At 42.7% G+C, this 19674-nt stretch overlaps 1 protein-coding gene across 9 annotated transcripts in view; it reads right to left on the reverse strand.

The window, feature by feature from the left end:
- Positions 1-555: 555 nt before the first annotated feature.
- LOC122543151 (deoxycytidine kinase 2-like) overlaps positions 556-19674 on the reverse strand; it is a 31040-nt gene continuing 11921 nt past the window's right edge. For 5 of the 9 annotated variants that reach the window (XM_043681530.1, XM_043681524.1, XM_043681531.1 and 2 more), the window contains 5 exons: positions 17302-17495; positions 12818-12965; positions 5629-5744; positions 2857-2956; positions 556-1026 (listed from right to left, as the gene is read on the reverse strand). In XM_043681530.1, coding sequence (XP_043537465.1) covers positions 988-1026; positions 2857-2956; positions 5629-5744; positions 12818-12965; positions 17302-17495 — 597 coding nt within the window. In that variant the 3' untranslated portion in view covers positions 556-987. Of the gene's footprint in view, positions 1027-2856; positions 2957-3951; positions 4039-5628; positions 5745-6304; positions 6528-12817; positions 12966-17301; positions 17496-19674 lie in introns of those variants that run through there. The other 4 variants (XR_006309935.1, XM_043681525.1, XM_043681526.1 and 1 more) reach the window with 4 other exon arrangements.

The following is a 19674-nucleotide window of genomic DNA, read 5'->3' on the forward strand; positions in this document are numbered from 1 at the left end:
CTCATTTACCCTCCCCCACCTTATCTGAGTTCCAACCTTCCAGCACATGACCTGGCCTACCTGTCCATCTTCCTTCCCACCTCTCCGCTCCACCCTCCCCTCTGACCGATCACCATTACCCCCACCTCCATCCACCTAATGCACTCTCAGCTACCTTCCCCCTAGCCCCACTCCCCTCCCATTTATCTCTCCACCACTGAGGCTCCCAGCCTCATTCCTGATGAAGGGTTTTTGCCTGAAACATTGATTTTCCTACTGTTCGGATGCTGCATGACCTGTTATGCTTTTCCAGCACCACTCTCTCGACTCTAACCTCTAGCATCTGCAGTCCTCACTTTTGCCTGTTGCTTCATACACCCATCTCTATTCTATTCTTCTTTGTGCACCGTGGGAAAATAAGCAGACTCAAAGCACAGGGTCTTGAAAAAAGTGACAGTAGACTTGTTAAGAAATGTGTGAAAAATGAAGAAGTATTTGGCCAAATATTAGGGATCAAATTTTCACATGAGATTGATTATTACTTGAGTATATGGCACTAGTAAAGTTACTTCTAAATGATCCACCATGCAATTTTATTGAGTAAATTATAAATTACCAACAATCCTCAGTTCAAAACCAAGAATCAGCAGAAAAGTTAAAAATCAGTTTTGATCTTGTGTTACATGTGATGGTTTATAGTTAAAAAAAAACAAAATTGGATAGGATGGAAGTATGGAGTGTTAAATATTCCATTGAAAGAGACCAGATTAATTGTCATTTCCAATCGTTTCTGTGTCGCCATGAGAATACCACCCAATGTTCTGCAGAAAATCCATTAACACAGTAAGAGTTAATATCTGCACAACTGAACCCAAGTCCTATTTAAATAAAGGATAGAGCTTGACATGAACGAAGCACTAAAACCTGGACGAATATCTCAGTCACCGAGTCTTCTCTCACTCTACATTATTCCTATTCAAAACAGGTTCTCAAAATGACAAGGGTGTTTCATTTTTCCAACTTCAGACTGTTCACAAAGTTCTTCACCTGAAAGAGGAAGCAGAACCAAAAATAAAACACTGTAGTACAACATCAAAACCTATTTTATGAACAAAACCCGGAACTTTCATGGACCAGGACCAAAAATGAAATGTGTGCAGCAATCTCCAATGTTCTGCACAACTGTTGCCAACAATTACCCCAATTATTACTTTATGCCTTGATGTAACACCTTTGTAACTGCCGAGGTCATGCTGCGGGATTAAGAATCATGGGGGCACAGTATAGGCCTTGATTGTTTTGCTTGAAGATGTTGAGGACAGATAAATATTGAAAGATTCATGCATTATGACAACAATCAGCACATGTGCAGTAATTTTTATGTTAGTCACACAGAATATGTAGGATTTGGAAGAAGTTTCAATTGATCATGATGATTGGAGAAGTTCTCAAAGCACCACAGGTACGGCCGATTGTAATGTAACTCAATGGAAAGACCGCATCCCTGTAAAAGTTTTCTTGATGCTCCAGTTCGCACATAAAATACAGAAGTAACCTCCTGGTCACAATTTCATACTGCAGCCTTGTTGATATTAAAGAGATTAGCATGGGTGTTTCTGCTTGAAGTTCCCATGCGAGAAAGTGGGTGTGGTTGTACACTTGCGTAGCCACAGACAGTACAATGTGAACAGATGCTCGTGGCTGCAGAATGCCATGCTGTAGCCTCTTTTGTGAATTTCAATACTCAGCCCAAAACTAAAGTTCTCCTGGGACCGGGATGTCAATATATTCTTTGGAAGGAGTAACATTTGAGGATATGGGAATCCTCCTTCAATTATATTCTGTGGTGAGTGACTGCAAGGTACAAGTCAGGGGTATGATGGAATACTCAGCATCTGCCTGGAGCAGGGCCAAGCCAATAATACTCAGGAAACTTGACACCATCTAGACAAATAGCTCACTGATTTGGCACCTATCCACCACCCGAAACACTGACTCCTCCACCAACAAAAGTGGCTGCAGTATGAATATCAACTACAAGATGTGTTGCAACAAACAACCTCGGTTTCTTCAACAGCTGGAACACCCTTTATTACAGAATTGGGGATGCACCTCCATCATAAGGACAGGAGTGGTTCAAGAAGGCAGTTCACCACTAGTTCTTGAGCAATGAGGGACAGGCAACAAATGGTGGCCTCAGCAACAATGCTAAACTCACTTCATGTGAAAAGACTTCAACTAAATGCTTCCCAAATTTGTGACCTCTACCTCCAAGAAGGACAAGGGTCACAAGTGTATGGGAATGCCAATATCGATTGATTTCTATCTATGTTACTAGATTCCCCTACAGCGTGGAAACAGGCCCTTCGGCCCAACAAGTCCACACTGACCCTTCGAAGAGTAACCCAGCCAGACCCATTTCCCTCTGACTAATGCACCCCACACTATGGGCAATTTAGCATGGCCAATTCGCCTGATCTGCACATCCCCAGACTGTGGGAGGAAACAGGAGCACCCGGAGGAAACCCACGCAGACACAGGGAGAATACAGATAGTTGCCCAAGGCTGGAATTGAACCAGAGTCCCTGGCGTTGTGAGGCAGCAGTGCTAACCACTGAGCCACCGTGCCGCTCCATGCTGACTTAGGAATATTTCAGAAATCCTTCGGAATCTTTAGGTCAAAATCCTGGAGCGTACTGTCAACCAGCACTACTGAAATCTCTTCACCATGAGGACTACAATGGATCGACAGGCAGTTTACCAGTATCTATCCAAAGGTAATTAGAGATGGACAACAAATTCTCAGTTTATATTCAATGAATGAACAAACTGAGGAAAACCGAACAAAATAAATCACAAGAAAGAACAGCACTTTACATCTTCAAACAGCTTTTCTCGTCTTGTTTTATCATCTTCAAACTCTTCATTGACATCCAACACCAAGACTGGAATGTTCTTCAGATGTTCAAAGTGCAGTCTGTTGAAAATGAAAAGAGTGGATATAATTCCTCATGGAAAAAAAACTCTTCCACACATCATAATTTCTCTCCAGGTTGCAGCTAGCAAACTGACTAAAAACGTTTCATCCCTGTTCTCACTGGATGATCATTACTTGTTCTCTCCTTCTGGGTGATGTCTGATCTGTGCTGTTCTTAATAAAATAGATCCAGGATGATATTTAGCTGAATTCTATCACCATTGATGGGGACTGGCTGCATTCCCAAAGCAGTGCTGTGTTTTAAATCTATTGGCCATCTGATTGGTTAGCAGCTCTGAGACATGAGACTTCACCTCAGATAGGGCAGAAATCATGCCTTTAGCCCAAGTGATGCTAAATCACTGCCGATAGGGGACAGCCTTGAATTTTTAGCGAGGGTAAGTGGGGGGGCCACTACTCCTGTGTAAATATCCAGCTACAGATCATTTTTACTGAAAATAATATTTGGCTACAAAGTTTCAATCTTTATATAGAGGATTTAAAAAACACAAAAGTTTCTGGAAGTACTATACTGCCTGTAAGAAATTGAGGAAGATTCATTTTTACTGGTGTCGCCTTGCACATGCAGTCCAGCACTTCTTGACCCCCTTCCTGTCGTGATTGGAAGCAGGTTGACCTCAGAGACGATGAGGTCATTGAGTGGGGTTGTCAACCTGGCCAATCAAGAGAGCCCTGTCGTCCCCTTCACTTTTTTGATCACACAGCATTGCCCTTTGACGAGAAGGGAATTGGTGGTCACTGGCCGATCTCGTGTTTCTTTTCTTCTTGGTGAGTGGAAAATGAACAAAGATTTGTACACCTGCTGTCTTTCACTGTGTCTCACACTTTCGCGCACACACACTATAAGCACTATAGCTGTTAGGCGGTATAGGGGAATAGATAAAAAAAAAACAGGAGATTTAGAGTCTCCTCAGTTTAGGGGGCTGAAAAAATATATATAAACAGAAGAAACATAACCAGGAGATGAAAATCACCTCAGTTCAGTCCTCAGCTGGCTGGCCTCACAGCCAGTGTACTGTGAGGAGGAAGAGTGTTCCCTTGGCTAGGGAGATGTTTGCTTTCTGTGACAGAAAAATATAAACAGGAGATTAGAAGCTCCTCAGTTCAGGTACTGGCTGGGCCACAGCCAGAATACTGTGCACAAGTAAATAATGGGTGACTTGGTGACAGGATACTGGCCTCTGTGCAGTTATTTCAATTTCCTTTTATCTCCTTGACAGTTTTGATCTCTTTACACGAGAAGGGATAGACTTGCATTCACAAAAAAACTTCACGAGGCTGATTCTTAAAATGAAGGGGCTATCTTGCAAGAACAACTTGAGAGAGTTGGGTCTGTACCCGTTATAGTATAGAACATATTCAAGGTTCTGAGGGGACTCGGCAAGGTAGATGTTGACAGGATGTTTCCCTCATTTGGAATCTGAAGTAGAGGGGGAGAGTTTATAAATAAGGGAGGGTTGGTACTGTGTGGAATTGTTTTCCCCAGAAAGCAGTGCAGGCTAGGACATTCAATACCCTCAAGACTGAATTGGAGAGTGTTTGAGTGACAAAGGAGTCCAGAGAGTCAGGACACAAACCATTCAAGGAAGCCAAGTTAAGGCCGCATCAGCTATGAGCACATTGAAAGGTGCAGCAGATTCGAGTCGGATAATGGCATCACCTGCTCCTATTTCTTATGATTTTAGAAGGAGAGTTCAAAAATAGGGAAATTATGCTAAACTGACTAAATACACAACATCTGATTGTTCCATTTAATTTTGTGGAAAAGTTGCCCTGGAGGGAGCCCAGAAAACTTGTTCTCCTTGGAGCACTGTATACCAAGAGGTGATTTGACACAGAGGTACAAAATCACAAATGCAGGAAATAGTGATAGTTCTAGTGACAGAACAGAGAGAAGACACAATGAAATGTCAGTGGCACCAAGGGTATCACAGCAAATTGATCTGGAATGCATTCTCTAAAAGTGTGGCATTTGCAGATTCAATAATAATTTTTGAAAGAGGATTGGCTAAATATTGCAAAGGAAAATTTTCCAGGGAAAGAAGGAAACTGCAGCAGAGTGGTACTCACTGGACAATTCTAGTCTGACGTATCATTCAATGATTTAACTTTTACAGAATTCTGGGCATTAAGCTGCATTTTTGCAGACTCAGTTGTTGAATTGTGCGTTCTTGAGAAGCAAAGCAGAAAAAGAATAGCAAAATGGCAGGAAGAACCAATAAGTTAAGGTTCAGGGAACAAAAAAATCATCCCATTTTGATCAGTGGCAAACAAGTAGGAGGCTGGGAGAACACAGCAAGCCAGGCAGCGTCAGGAGGTGCAGAAGTCAACGTTTTGGGTGTAAACCTTCTTCAGGACTGGGAGTGAGTGTAGGAGGAGCTGCAGATAAAGGAGGTGACGCAGGCAGGGTGGTGAAAGCAGGTAAAGGGTATGACCTGGTTGGTCAATGGGAGGAATGAATCCGGTAGGTGGCCAAGAGGAGTGGAAGGAAGAAGGAGGGGTTGAGAAGAGAGTCGGGGGAAGGCAAGGGAGGTTACTTGAAATTGAAGAACTCAATGTTGAGTTCATTTTCATCAGCAGTCATTAGAATTTGTAATTTGCCATGAAATTAAACACAAAAGAACAGAAGAATTAGAATCAAAACCACTTACTCTGTGCAGCGTTTCACAAGCCAGTTTTCATGTTGTGAATGGAGCTGTTTCAGGTACTCCAGCTGAATTTCCTTTTCTTCATCTCTACCCCTTCGGTGTAATCTTTCCAAACACTTCTATGGAAAAGAAATCTTTCAAAATCTTTCAGAGACAGAAAACAGTTCAAATAATGCATGTAACCCCATATTTCTAATTCCCAGTTAAATGTACCAATTTTCTTTGGTCAAAATTCATGTCACTTTGGGGAACAAGACTTAACACTATCATATGGGAAAAGTCTCTCATTGTAAACGTAGGTAAGTGTGATCAGAAACTTTTCCTCCTCCTGTTGAGCAAACTTCGCAGCGTTGAGTCATAAGCTTCATTTTTATTTGTGATTTTCACCAATTAAACAGGTATCTTTGAAAATATCCCACTGCAGTCTCATTTTCAATGTATTGCTTACTTTAGTATCATTCATAAATGCAACAACTGTGCAGGTGATTTCAGAGTCCAGCCCATTTATGTAAATAAGACGTGAGAGATAAGTTCACCATGCACTGATCCCATTAAAAACACCACTCAACAGTTTCTTCAAATGCAAGAAAACACTTCCAACATTGCTTCCTTTTTAGTCAATATTTATATTTTATTCTTATGACTCCAGGTTGTTGACATTTTCTTTACATTTACCCACCTAAACTCTTGCATAGTTTTAAAGACCTCCTGGTAACTTCTCAGCCTTTTATTTTCCACAGAAAAGAGCTCCAGGCTTTTCAGTCTTTCCAGATAGATATCACCTTTTACGTCTGGTAGCAATTTTGCCCATCTTGTTTGATCTTCTGTTCTCTCACTCCATCTCTACTGAAACATGGAGTCCAGACAAGTGCACAGTACTCTTAATGTTTCTCATTTACACCCTGTACAAAGATTGTGACAACAGATTCACGTTTGTCTGGTGAACAAAGTTTGTGACCTACATGTAAATGGCGATGTGGGAGTATTATATAGTGGCAATTGTGGAAAGGACTAGGTACCTAATATTAAAGTTCACAAAAAGTTCACAAAAGATAGGTCGCCCAGTTGTAGGAAGGATATTATTAAGCTGGAGAGGGTCAGAAGAGATTTACCAGGATGGATACAGAAAGTTTGAGTTATAAAGGAAACCTGCAAAGCTGGGACTTGTTTCACTCGAGCACAGGAGGTTGACAGGTGACCTTATAGAAGTTTGTAAAATCATACCAGGTAAATGTAGGGTTAACAGTAGGTCTTTTCCCTAGGATCGGGGATTTCAAGACCGGCACCACATTTTTAAAGTGAAAGGAGAGAGATTGAAAAAGGGGCAAATTTTTTCCAGAGGGTGGTTCACATGTGGAATGAACTTCCTGAGGAAGTGGTGGATGTAGGCACAATTACAGTGTTTAAAAGATATTTGGAGAGGTACACAAATAGGAAAGTCTTGGAGGGATGTGGGCCAGGAAAAGGCAGATGGGACTAGTTTAGCTTGGGATTATGTTCAGCATGGGTGGTACAGAAAGCAACGATCGAGTCAATCCTTAGAAGAGTATAAAGGCAGTAGGAGTATACTGAAGAGGGAAATCAGGAGGGCAAAAAGGGGACACGAGGTTGCTTTAGCAAATAGGGTTAAGGAAAATCCAAAAGGATTTTATAAATAGACTACGAACAAAACTGCACTTGGAGTATTGCGTGCAGGTCTGGTCACATTATAGGAAGGATATGGAAGATTTGGAAAGGGTTCAGCGCCAGAGACCCGGGTTCAATTCCCGCCTCAGGCGACTGACTGTGTGGAGTTTGCACGTTCTCCCCGTGTCTGCGTGGGTTTCCTCCGGGTGCTCCGGTTTCCTCCCACATCACAAAGATGTGCAGGGTCAGGTGAATTGGCCATACTAAATTGCCCGTAGTGCTAGGTAAGGGGTAAATGTAGGGGTATGGGTGGGTTTCGCTTCGGCGGGTCGGTGTGGACTTGTTGGGCCGAAGGGCCTGTTTCCACACTGTAATCTAATCTAATCTAATCTAATCTAATTTACGAGGATGTTGCCTGGTATGGAGGGAAGATCTTACGAGGACAGACTAAGGGATTTGAGGCTGTTTTTATGAGAGAAATTTAAAAGGGACCTAAGGGGAAATGTTTTCATACAGAGGGTGGTGCGTGTATGGAATAAGCTGCCAGAGGAAGTGGTGGAGGCTGGTACAATTGCAGCATTTAAAAGGCATCTGAATGGGTATATGAATAGGAAGGGTTTAGAGGGAAATGGGCCAAGTGCTGGTGAATGGGACTAGATTAGGTTGGGATATCTGGTTAGCATGGACGGGTCTGTTTCCATGCAGTCCAACTCTATGACTCTATAAGGGACAAAAAATGTCAAGGTGAAATACATGATCAGGAAAGTTGTCCTGGTGTTGAAAACAGATGTTTGTGAGGGAATGTATTGAAACTAGGAGCAGGAGTAGACCATTCAGTGATTTGAACTTGCTTCACAATTTAATATGATCAAAACAGTATCCTGTTCTCATTTTCTTCCACTAGCCTTTGATTTAGCCGATGAATCTAATTCCTTCTTCAAAGCATTCAATGTTTTGACCTCATCCACTGTCCACTCTCAAAGTGTCCACTCTCCTCATCTCAGTCCTAAATGGCCTTCCCCATATGCTTAAACTGTGACCCTTGGTTCTGGATTCCATGGTCATCAGGAATATCATTCTTGCATTTACTCTGTCTCGCCCCGTTCAAATTTTACAGGTTTCTGGGAGATCCGCCCTTACTCTTCTAAATCGCAATTAATATAATCCTAACCAATCTAGTCTTTCTTTATATGTCAGTCCTGCCATCCCAAGGATCAGTCTGGGAAACCTTTGCTGCACTCCCTCCACAGCAGGAACACCCTACCTCAGATAAGACGACAAAAATTGCACCTATAACACCAGGTGTAGTCTCACCAAGGCCCTGTACAATTGCCCCAAGACCTCCCTGCTCCTGTACTTGAATCCTTTCACTATCAAGGTCAACATACCACTTGACCTTTTCAGCATCTGCTGCATCTGCATGCTTACTTTCAGTAACTGATGAAAAATGACACCCAGTGTTCGCTGCACCTTCCCCTTTTCAATTTATCACAATTTAGGTCATAATTGGCCTTCTTGTTCGTGCTTCTAAACTGGATAACCTCATATGTTTCCCTGTTACATTTCATCTAGCAAGCATTTCCCCACTTACTGAACTTGTCCAAATGACATTAAAGCATCTTTATATCTTCCTCATAGCTCACCCTTCTACCCAGCGTCATGTAGTCTATACACTTGGAAATATTACATCTAGTTCCCTCATCTAAATAATTATATTGTAAAGAGCAGAGTCCAAGCTTTGATCAGTCCAGTATCCCATTAGTCACTGCGTGCCACTCAGGCAAAGATCTGTTATTCCTATTCTTTGATTTCTGCCTGCCAACCAGTTCTTTTTCTGGTTCTCTACACAACCCCCAGGCCCATGTATTATATATTTAGATACTAAATTGTTGTGGACCTTATTGGAAGTCCAAGTGAACCAAATCCACCTGTCCCACGCTCAATTCGACAAGAAATCCTCAAAAAATTCCAATTGATTTGTCAACCAGTTTCCCTTACATAAATCTATGTTGGCTACGTTCAATCCTACCAGTGTTTTCCAAGTGGTCTGCTAGTATATCTTTCATACTAGATTCCAGCAATGGGGACATTAAAGGGTGTAAATTGGGGATATCAACAGTTATATAAAGGAGCTGAACTGAAATAGGAGGAGGCTAACAGGTCATCCGGGGCGACAGCGAAAAAAAGGGCATTATGGTGACTCATTAGGTAGCACTGCTGCCTCACAGCACCAGGGACCTGGATTTGATTCCAGCCTTGAATGACTGTCTTGTGTGGAATTTGCACATTCTTCCCATGTCTGCATGTGTTTCCCCCCGGTGCTCTGATTTCCTCCTACAGTCCAACTAAGTGGATTGGCCATGCTAAATTGTCCATAGTGTCCCGGGATGTACAGGCTAAGTGGATTAGCCTTAGTAAATGCAGGGTTTTGGGGATACAGTAGAATTGGGTATGGGTGCGAGGGTTGGTCAAGACTCAAGAAGCAGAATGGCTTCTTTCTGCACTGTAGGCATTCTTTGAGTCTAAGGACCAATGCCATGCAAGCCAGTTAATGTTTCCATTTTCTCTCTACCTCCTCCTTTCAACAGTGGAGTTACATTGGTTATGCTCCAAATCCAGAGAAACTGTCCCAGTCATGACAAAATACCTGAAAGATGACCAGAAATAATTATTTCTGCAGCCACTTCCTTATGTTCACTCAATGTAGATTATCAGACCCTCAGGATTTATCAGCATTGGATCACTTCAAATTTCCCAATACAATTTCTCAACGAATATTATTCCCTTCATTTCCTCCCTCTCATGAAAACCTATGTTCCCCAACATATTTGGGGTGTTATTTGTATCTTCCATTGTGAAGACAGAACCAAAGCATTTATTTACTTTGTCTGCCAGCTCTTTGTTCCTCATTATAACTTTGCCTGTGTCTCACTAGAAGGGACTTACGTTCGAGACGCCACCCATGCTCTCCACCTCCTCCAAGACTTCCGTTTCCCCAGCCCCCAACGTCTCATCTTCACCATGGATATCCAATCCCTCTACACCTCTATCAGCCATTTCCAGGGCCTCCCAGCCCTCCATTTCTTCCCCTCCCGACGTTCCCAACAGTACCCTTCCACCGACACTCTCATTCGTTGGGCCAAACTGGTCCTCACTCTTAACAAGTTCTCCTTCGAATCCTCCCACTTCCTCCAGACCAACGGGTAGCCATGGGCACCCGTATGGGCCCCAGCTATGCCTGTCTCTTTGTTGGCTACGTAGAACAGTCCATCTTGTGTAGTTACACCGGCACCACTCCCCACCTCTTCCTCCGCTACATTGATGACTGCATTGGCACCACCTCGTGCTCCCGCGAGGAGGTTGAGCAATTCATCAACTTTAACAACACATTCCACCCTGACCTTAAATTTACCTGGACCATCTCTGATAGCTCCCTCCCCTTCCTGGACCTCTCCATCTCCATTAATGACGACCGACTTGACACCGACATTTTTTACAAACCCACCGACTCCCACAGCTACCTGGATTACACCTCTTCCCACGTGGTTAAAGATGCCCTCCAACGCATCTCGTCCACATCCCGCACCTCTGCCCTCAGATCCCATCCCTCCAATCATAACAAGGACAGAACCCCCTGGTGCTCACCTTCCACCCTACCAACCTTCACATAAACCAAATCATCCGACGACATTTCCGCCACCTCCAAACGGACCCCACCACCAGGGATATATTTCCCTCCTCGCCCCTTTCCGCCTTCTGCAAAGACCGTTCCCTCTGTGACTACCTGGTCAGGTCCACGCCCCCCAACAACCCACCGTCCCATCCTGGCACCTCCCCTGCCACCGCAGGAATTGCAAAACCTGTGCCCACACCTCCTCCCTCACCTCCAACCAAGGCCCCAAAGGAGCCTTCCACATCCATCAAAGTTTTACCTGCACATGCATCAATATCATTTATTGTATCTGTTGCTCCCGATGCGGTCTCCTCTACATTGGGGAGACTGGACACCTCCTAGCAAAGCACTTTAGGGAACATCTCCGGGACACCCGCACCAATCAACCACACCGCCCTGTGGCCCAACATTTCAACTCCCCCTCCCATTCAGCCGAGGACATGGAGGTCCTGGGCCTCCTTCACTGCCACTCCCTCACCACCTGACACCTGGAGGAAGAACGCCTCATCTTCCACCTCAGAACACTTCATACCTAGGGCATCAATGTGGACTTCACTAGTTTCCTCATTTCCCCTTCCCCCACATCACCCCAGTTCCAAATTTCCAGCTCAGCACTGTCCCCATGACTTGTCCGACCTATCTTCCTTTCCACCTATCCACTCCACCCTCCTCCCTGACCTATCACCTTCATCCCCACCCCCACTCACCTATTGTACTCTATGCTACTTTCTCCCCACCCTCCTCTCATTTATCTCTCCACCCTTCAGCCACTCTGCCTCTATTCCTGATGAAGGGCTTTTGCCCGAAACGTCTATTTTCCTGCTCCTCAGATGCTGCCTGAACTGCTGTGCTTTTCCAGCACCATTCCAATCCAGTATAAAGGACTTATATTTGTTTTCACTTCCTTTTTCCTCTTCACATATCTATGGAAGCTTTTACAATCAGTGTTCATGCTCTCCCCAAACTTATTCTATTTTCTCCCTCTTAATTTATCTTTTTGTCCTCCTTTGCTGCAATCTAAATTGCACCCAATCCTCAGATCTGCTGCTTTTTGTAGTCAATTTGTATACACCTTCTTTGATCTAATACGAACCTAATTTCACTTGTTGACCATGGTCAGACTACCTTTCCCCTTTTCCTTTTATGCCAGACAGGAATGAACAACTGTTCCAGGTCATCCAAATGCTCTTTTTATTTTCTACCGTTGACTATCCACCATCATCTCTTTCAATAACATTCCCCAATTTATGAGGGCCAGCTCGTGCCTCATACCATGAAAACTTTCCTTTGTATTGGTCCAAGACCCTGGTCTCGGAGTCATCTACATCACTCTCCATATTAATGAGGAATTCTGTCATATTATAGTCACTCTTCCCCAAGAGTCCTCACACAGCTAGAATGTCAATTAGTCCTTTCCCATTGCACAATGCCCAGTCTAGGATGGCCTGTTCTCTAATTCATTCCTGAATGCACTGATCCAGAAAACATTCCCTGTACACACTCTGGGAATTGCTCCTCAAATGGTATTGTTACGGAATTTAATTTTGTCCATTTATATGCAGATTAACGTCACCCATAATTGCAGCTGTACCTTTATGTCTTGCATTTCTAATTCCCTGTGTTTGCCTTCCCAGTATTAGCATGATAGAGTGGAACTCTGCATACAGTCACCACCACTCGTTTTCTTGTTCCTTTCACTTAAAGATTTAATTTGGTTGCATTTGCCCGCATCAAATTTCCTTCACAGAAGTGTGGGAAGTGCCAAATAGGTCACATTGTAAGCTTAAACATACCCTCTCAGATTTCACAATACCATTTGATTAATTATGCACGTTAAAACATCAAAATCAAAAATGATTAGTCAGTGTTGTTCGACTTCAGCACGTAACTTACTTCAGGAGATGCCTGAAGGTAGATAATTCCTTCCAAAGCCACTCGACTCCCAAATTGGTTGAGAAGGTACGTGTGCCAGTCCTGGTAGACGGTCCATTCAATCTCATTCAACCAACCAATTTCATATAGATTGGATGCAAATACATATCTGCATAGAGAACCATAAACATGACTCAATTCAGGTTTCTTAATCCTTAAAACAACCAGAGAAATGTATAGTTCGACTCTGGAACTTCTGCAAGCATCTTGCAAATTTCCAGTCAGGTGGTTATTCCAGCAGATCCGAGCTGTCGATGAAATAATTAATTTTAAGTTGGAAAGTCAATTGAAGCCTTGAAGGGATTCTCTATTGTTCAGTGTCTTGATTCATAAAGCAGCTGAGTAATACAGCAGGTCAAGGGTCAAATTCAATCCCCTCTGTACAATAGTTATTTTATGCTATGGCAGCAGTAAGGTTACTCAAAACAACATCAATTACACCATGGCTCAGGGGAGGACAGGAAAAAAGTCAACTACAATTCTATTTCCTCTTCAATATACAATAGAAAATGCAGATACTGGATGCTGAAGGAGGGTGGTGGGGGGTCAGTTTTGGCTTCCTTGATTAAACATTGTTCCAAATAAGTGTTGAGCCTCAGAGATTACAAAAAGTGAGTTTGGTTCTGTTGGACAATTCTATAATGGAGCCATGTTTCATTCAAGAAGTTAAAGAAAGAGAAAAGACAGCTCGGGAAACAGCCCTTAAACTTCACAGTAATCTTACTTATCAGGAGCTATGTACAACTCGTTGCTCATGGTGATGTTCAGAAAAGTATCAATATTAAGAGTATGCTGTTGGCAGTGGCTGCAAGGTTCTAATTTTGACAGTCCAGAGGAAGCAAGTAGAGGTTGGCTCTGTTTTTCACAGAGGACAACTCGTTACAATGCTTGCACGTATCCATAAGACCATAAGACACAGGAGTGGAAGTAAGGCCAGTTGGCCCAATGCATCCACTCCGCCAATCAATCATGGCTGATGAGCATTTCAACGCCACTTACCCGCACACTCCCCATAGCCCTTAATTCCTTGCAAGATCAAGAATTTATCAATCTCTGCCTTGAAGACAAATAATGTCCCGGCCTCCACTGCACTCCGTGACAATGAATTCCACAGACCCACCACTCTCTTGCTGAATGTCTCCTCTTTTCCATTCTAAACTGACTCCCTCTAATTCTAAGGCTGTGCCCACAGGTCCTAGTATCCCCGCCTAATGGAAACAAACTCCCAGCATCCATCCTTTCTAAGCCACACTTTATTTTGTAAGTCTCTATTAGATCTCCCCTCAACCTTCTAAACTCTAATGAACACAATCCCAGGATCCTCAGCCGTTCATTACCATTCCAGGGATCATCCGTGTGAATCTCTGCTGGACACGCTCCAGTGCCAGTATATCCTTCCTGAGGTGTGGGGACCAGAATTGGTTGCAGCATTCTAAATGGGGCCTAACTAGAGCTTTATAAAGTCTCAGTAGCACATCGCTGGTTTTACATTCGAACCTTCTTGAGGTAAGTGACAACATTACATTTGCTTTCTTAACCACAGACTCAATCTGTAAGTCAACCTTTAGAGAATCCTGGACTAGCACTCCTAGGTACCTTTGTACTTTGGCTTCATGAATTTTCTCACTGTTTAGAAAATAATCCATGCCTGCATTCTTACTTCCAAAGTGCAAGACCTTGCATTTGCTCTCATTGAATTTCATCAGCCATGTCTTGGATCACTCTCCTAAACTAGGCAGAAATGGGTACTGTAGATGCTGGAGATTACAGTCAAGATTACAGTGGTGCTGGAAAAGCACAGCCGGCCAGACAGCATCCAAGGAACAGGAAAATCGACGTTTTGGGCAAAACGTCAATTGTTCTGCTCCTCAGATGCTGCCTGACCTGCTGCGCTTTTCCAGCACTTTAATCTTCACTCTCCTAGGCTGTCTAAGTCTTTCCGCAGCCTCCCCACCTCCTCAGAACCACCTACCTATCCGTCTAATTTCGTATCATCGCCAAACTTCACTAGAATGGCCCCAGTCCCTTCATCCAGATCATTAATATATAAAGTGAACAGCTGCAGCCCCAACACTGAACCTTGTGGGACACCACTTGTCACATTCCGAAAAAGAACCTTGTATCCCAACTCTCTGCCTTCTGTCAGACAGCCAATTCTCAATCCATGCCAATAGCACACTTCGAACACCACGGGCCCTCACCTTACTCAGCAGCCTCCCATGAGGCACCTTATCAAAGGCCTTTTGGAAATCTAGGTAGATAACATCCACTGGGTTTTCCTGGTTTAACCTACTTGTTATCTCTTCAAAGAATTCTAACAGGTTTGTCAGGCACGACCTCCCCTTACTAAATCCATGCTGACTTGTTCTAATCCGACCCTGCACTTCCAAGAATTTAGAAATCTCATTCTTAACGATAGAGTCTAGAATTTTACCTACAACTGAGGTTAGGCTAATTGGCCTATAATTTTCCATCTTTTGTCTTGATCCTTTCTTGAATAAGGGGGTTACAATAACCATTTTCCAATCATCTGGGACTTTCCCTGAGTCCAGTGATTTTTGAAAGATCACAATCAACGCCTCTGCTATTTCCTCAGCCACCTCCCTCAGAACTTGAGGATGTAGCCCATCGGGGCCAGGAGATTTATCAGTTTTTAGACCTTTTAGCTTTTCTAGCACTTTCTCTTTTGTAATGGCGACCATACTCAACTCTGGTCCTTGACTCTCCTTAAATGTTGGCATATTTCTCACGTCTTCCATGGTGAAGACTGACACAAAGTATTCATTAAGTTATTCAGCTATTTCCTTATCTCCCATCACAAGCCTTCCAGCATCAATTTGGAGCAGCCTAATTTCTACTTTTGCCTCTCATTTGTTTCTTATGTGTTGAAAGAAACTTTCACTATCATTTCCCTGAAGATCAAGTACCCAGTATTGCAGAGGTCTGAGCAGTTTAAGTGCTCTCAGTGTATCCCATTTAGTATGGTACTGTTGTGCTAGATAACATGACGGATGGTACTGTTAACGTGAATGCGGGATTTCATCTCTACAAGGATGGTGCTGTTATTTTGATGGATAAGCTGAGTGACCAACGACCAGAAGAGTCTTCAGGACTCGGTCAGTTCAGTTTTTAGTAATGCTACTGAGCCACTCTTGAGATGGACATGACTGTCCCTGCCAAGAGGACATTCTCTGTCCTTGCCACCCTCAATGACTTTCAAAGTTGTGTTCAACATGGGATAATGTTAGTTCCTCAACAGAGGCAGGATGGATGGTAATCAACAGATTTCCCTTCCCAAATCATGAGGTTCAAAGTCAACGTCAAGTATTCAGATGGTAACTCCTTTCCAACAGTCATCAATGCTGCCACTCTCTATGGTGGATCTGCTCTGTCCATGGAAAAGTGGCTCAGACAGGGATGGTGAAGAATATATATGATCCATTGTCTGTTGAACATCGGGTGAAGAGAGTATGATATTTCCAGGATATTACTCAATTTACCTGTGGGACATGTTATGGACGAGGTCAGACCCCAAGCAGTGTTGCTCTGTAGACCAGACCAAGTTTAAAACAGAGGATTTCCTTCCCTGAAGGATATTAGTGAACCAGTGACATTTTTAAATGATCATCTGATAGTTTCTTGGTCAGTGTTCATGACACTAGCTTTTCAGGGCAGGTTTTGTTTCCCAATAATCTTCCCATCAAACCATCCAGCTTGATTAAGTAACTGAATTCCACCAGCTGCCTTAGTTTGGAACCCATCTTCCCAGACTATTATCCTGGGTCTTAGGATCAATGATCCAGGGAAACTGCCACTATGCTACTTGTGGATTTCACAGATGCAAATGATAACTCAAAAAAAATCCATAATTACCCACTTCACGACAATAAGTGGAATGTGTCGTGATTGTAATGAGATCAGTCAGTGGACCTCATAGAATCTGAGGTCCCTAACTGAAGCTGTTAATGTGGTCCAATCAGGCAGCCCTGGCTGATAAGCTAGAAAAGGGAGCATTAGAGATGCTGACATTCTGTGAGCTGAAGAGGTAATATGAGGGTCAAGGACCATTCATGTGTAAATAAAGGGTAACTTGGTGACAGGATACCGGTCTCAGTGTAGTTAACTCATAATGAAACAAATAAACTAGGAGCAGGAATAGGCTATTTGGCACTTTGAGCCTGCTCTGTTATTCAATATTATCATAGCTGATCCTCTACCTCAATGTCACATTCCCACTTTGTCCTCCCACTCCTTGATGTCTTTAAGATCGAAAAGATTAACTATGTCTTTCCTGGATACATTCAATAAAACAGAGAAGTCACCAATGAGGCACTGAGGTATTCCACTGAAATAGATGGTGACTGAAGTTTTGCACTTCTCACTCCATTTTGGTGGACACACCAAGTCGATAGCATTAAGAGTCAACACTGTAGCCATGTAGTTACCTGTCACTGTAGACTGATCTTTCAAATATCTGCACTGGTTGTTCTGCACTTAGTAGTCTGGGAGATACTGGTGCCAAATGGACCTTGATTCGGCTCATACAGGAGTATGACTGAAAGGTATAGGACCAACGGTGGGGATCCTGATACAACATCTGAAGTAGGTTACCAGCAGTCTTTTGTGTGGAAGACAGCTCCTGGGGAACAACAAACATTTGTTAATAAAAACTGTGATAGCTGAATACTGAAATACAATGGAAAATATTGCACATTTGCATCTGCTGAGTCAGCACTTCCAAAAGCTATCTCGTAGACATTCCACAAATCCCTTTTCTTGCAATTCACTACCAACCAGATTTTCCCAGTCCACTCTCAATAATAAGACAACTCCACCCCCTCTACCCCAACCTGCCTATCTTTTCGATAGGATGTATATCCTTGAATATTCAGCTCCCAGTCCTGATCCCCTTGCAGTAACGTCACTGTGATGTCCACCATGTCATACCAGCCAATTTCGATCTGTGCCACAAGCTCATTTACCTTATTCTTTACACTGCGTGCATTCAGATATAACCCCATCAGTCCTGTATTCACCGCCCCTCTTCTCAATGTGCAGTGTGCTTGAAGTTTGATGGCTAACCCTTTCCATTTGCTCTCCTATTTATGTCTGTGCTGGAGATTTTAGTAACCTCTCCTGAGTTCTGCACTCTTGCCTCCTCCTTGAATTCAGGTTTCTGATTTCCCCCATTAACTCTCCTATTTTACAATTTCAGAAACCTTACATGAATTGAATATTTACCTCTGTGCAAACATAGACATATCTTTGATATGAATATTATATTGTCTCATGCTTTCAATCTTCTTGTTCATATTAACAAAGAGACACAATATTTACCTTTTCATGTTTCACTGCTAAGAAATTTCAGAAATGTTTTGCTTATTGTTATTCATCTTCTAAAGTAGAAGTAGAGTCATTGCAACAAATTGAAAGTTATAAGTTTAACGGAGGAGTCAATTCTTCAAATAAGTTACAGGCTCACGCATGTGAACACAGATGTGATTTCATGCAATTTGGTGGCTCAACATTGCTGGTGAAAATTTGGGCAGTGAATGTACTGCGTTCACTTCAGTAACCTCCGTAATCGCAAAGTTAAAATGGCTGTAGTATCTGGGAACATGAAAGGTTCACTGTTGGATACAATGCAACATATGAACCTCCCCTGAATCGAAGTTTCAATTGTTTCCAAGAAATTAACTCAAACTGTTTGGTTGATTCTTCATGTGAAGCACTTTGAGACATAGAGAGATAACAAGGATTTTTATAAATTCATCTCGGGTTTAACAACGGGGTTCCTTGCTTTTGTCACAACTACACTCGCACACAAAAGTATTAACTTTTCCCATGAAACATTAGATCTCAAGAGTGTCCTGTCATGTTAATAACTTCTTTGCGCTTGACACAGTGGCAGGAGAACACAGTTTTCTGACTCAGACACAGCAGTACCACCGCCTAGCCACATAATTGCAGAAAGTAGCAACTTCTGGAATTTTTTTGGACCTGCAATCAATGATCTCAAAGTAGTGTTCTGACCCAGTTTATTAAAAAAAAATCAATCATACCTTGATTAGAGATAATTCAGTGATGCTATAGCTCATCAACTCCTTGCAACCTCAGGAAAAAAACAATGAATAGCACCTAGGTCTACAGAATGCAAGGTATTACTGTATTTTAGTAAGGTGCATTTTCTTTTCAAATTTGCAATCCTGCCAAGATGTAATGTCTATAACGCATGCTTGTCCTTTCATTTTCTCAGAGGAGGTCTCGCCAAAATTTCAAATCATAGCTGCAATAAAGCCAAATTAACAAGTCCCAAATAAAATCTCTTGTTCATTTCACAAGTTTTATTATTAAGTGTGTATGTAAGTATTTTGGTTCAAGAAGCAGGCAACAGTGTGATATTGCAAAATGTTACAATTTCATTTGAGGTTCAAGTTTAATACTTTGGTTTATTCTGGCAAATTGTTTAAGAAGAAGAATCACCAGACTTACGACTCAATCTGTACTCACAGCATGCAGAGTGACCAGAAAATCTACCCCAAAACCCTCCCAAAATTCACATGAAAATTCAATCTTAGGAGCAACCAAGCACAGAGATGGTTCCCTGTCAGTAAAAGGGCGGAAATGTTTGAGGAAATGTTTCTATAATGCCAGGCTGCCCTGGTCTCACTCTTGAGCCTCCCTCAGACAATGCATTCCTACCCGAACTACTCACAATGTGATAAAGTTATTGCTCACATCACCTTGCCTCACTTGCGCATCACTGCTAATCTAGGCCCTCTCGTTCTTTTGTGAGTGGGAACAACTTCTCTGAATCT

This window comes from Chiloscyllium plagiosum, chromosome 42 (genome assembly GCF_004010195.1).
Source record: "Chiloscyllium plagiosum isolate BGI_BamShark_2017 chromosome 42, ASM401019v2, whole genome shotgun sequence".
NCBI classification, from domain to species: domain Eukaryota; kingdom Metazoa; phylum Chordata; class Chondrichthyes; order Orectolobiformes; family Hemiscylliidae; genus Chiloscyllium; species Chiloscyllium plagiosum.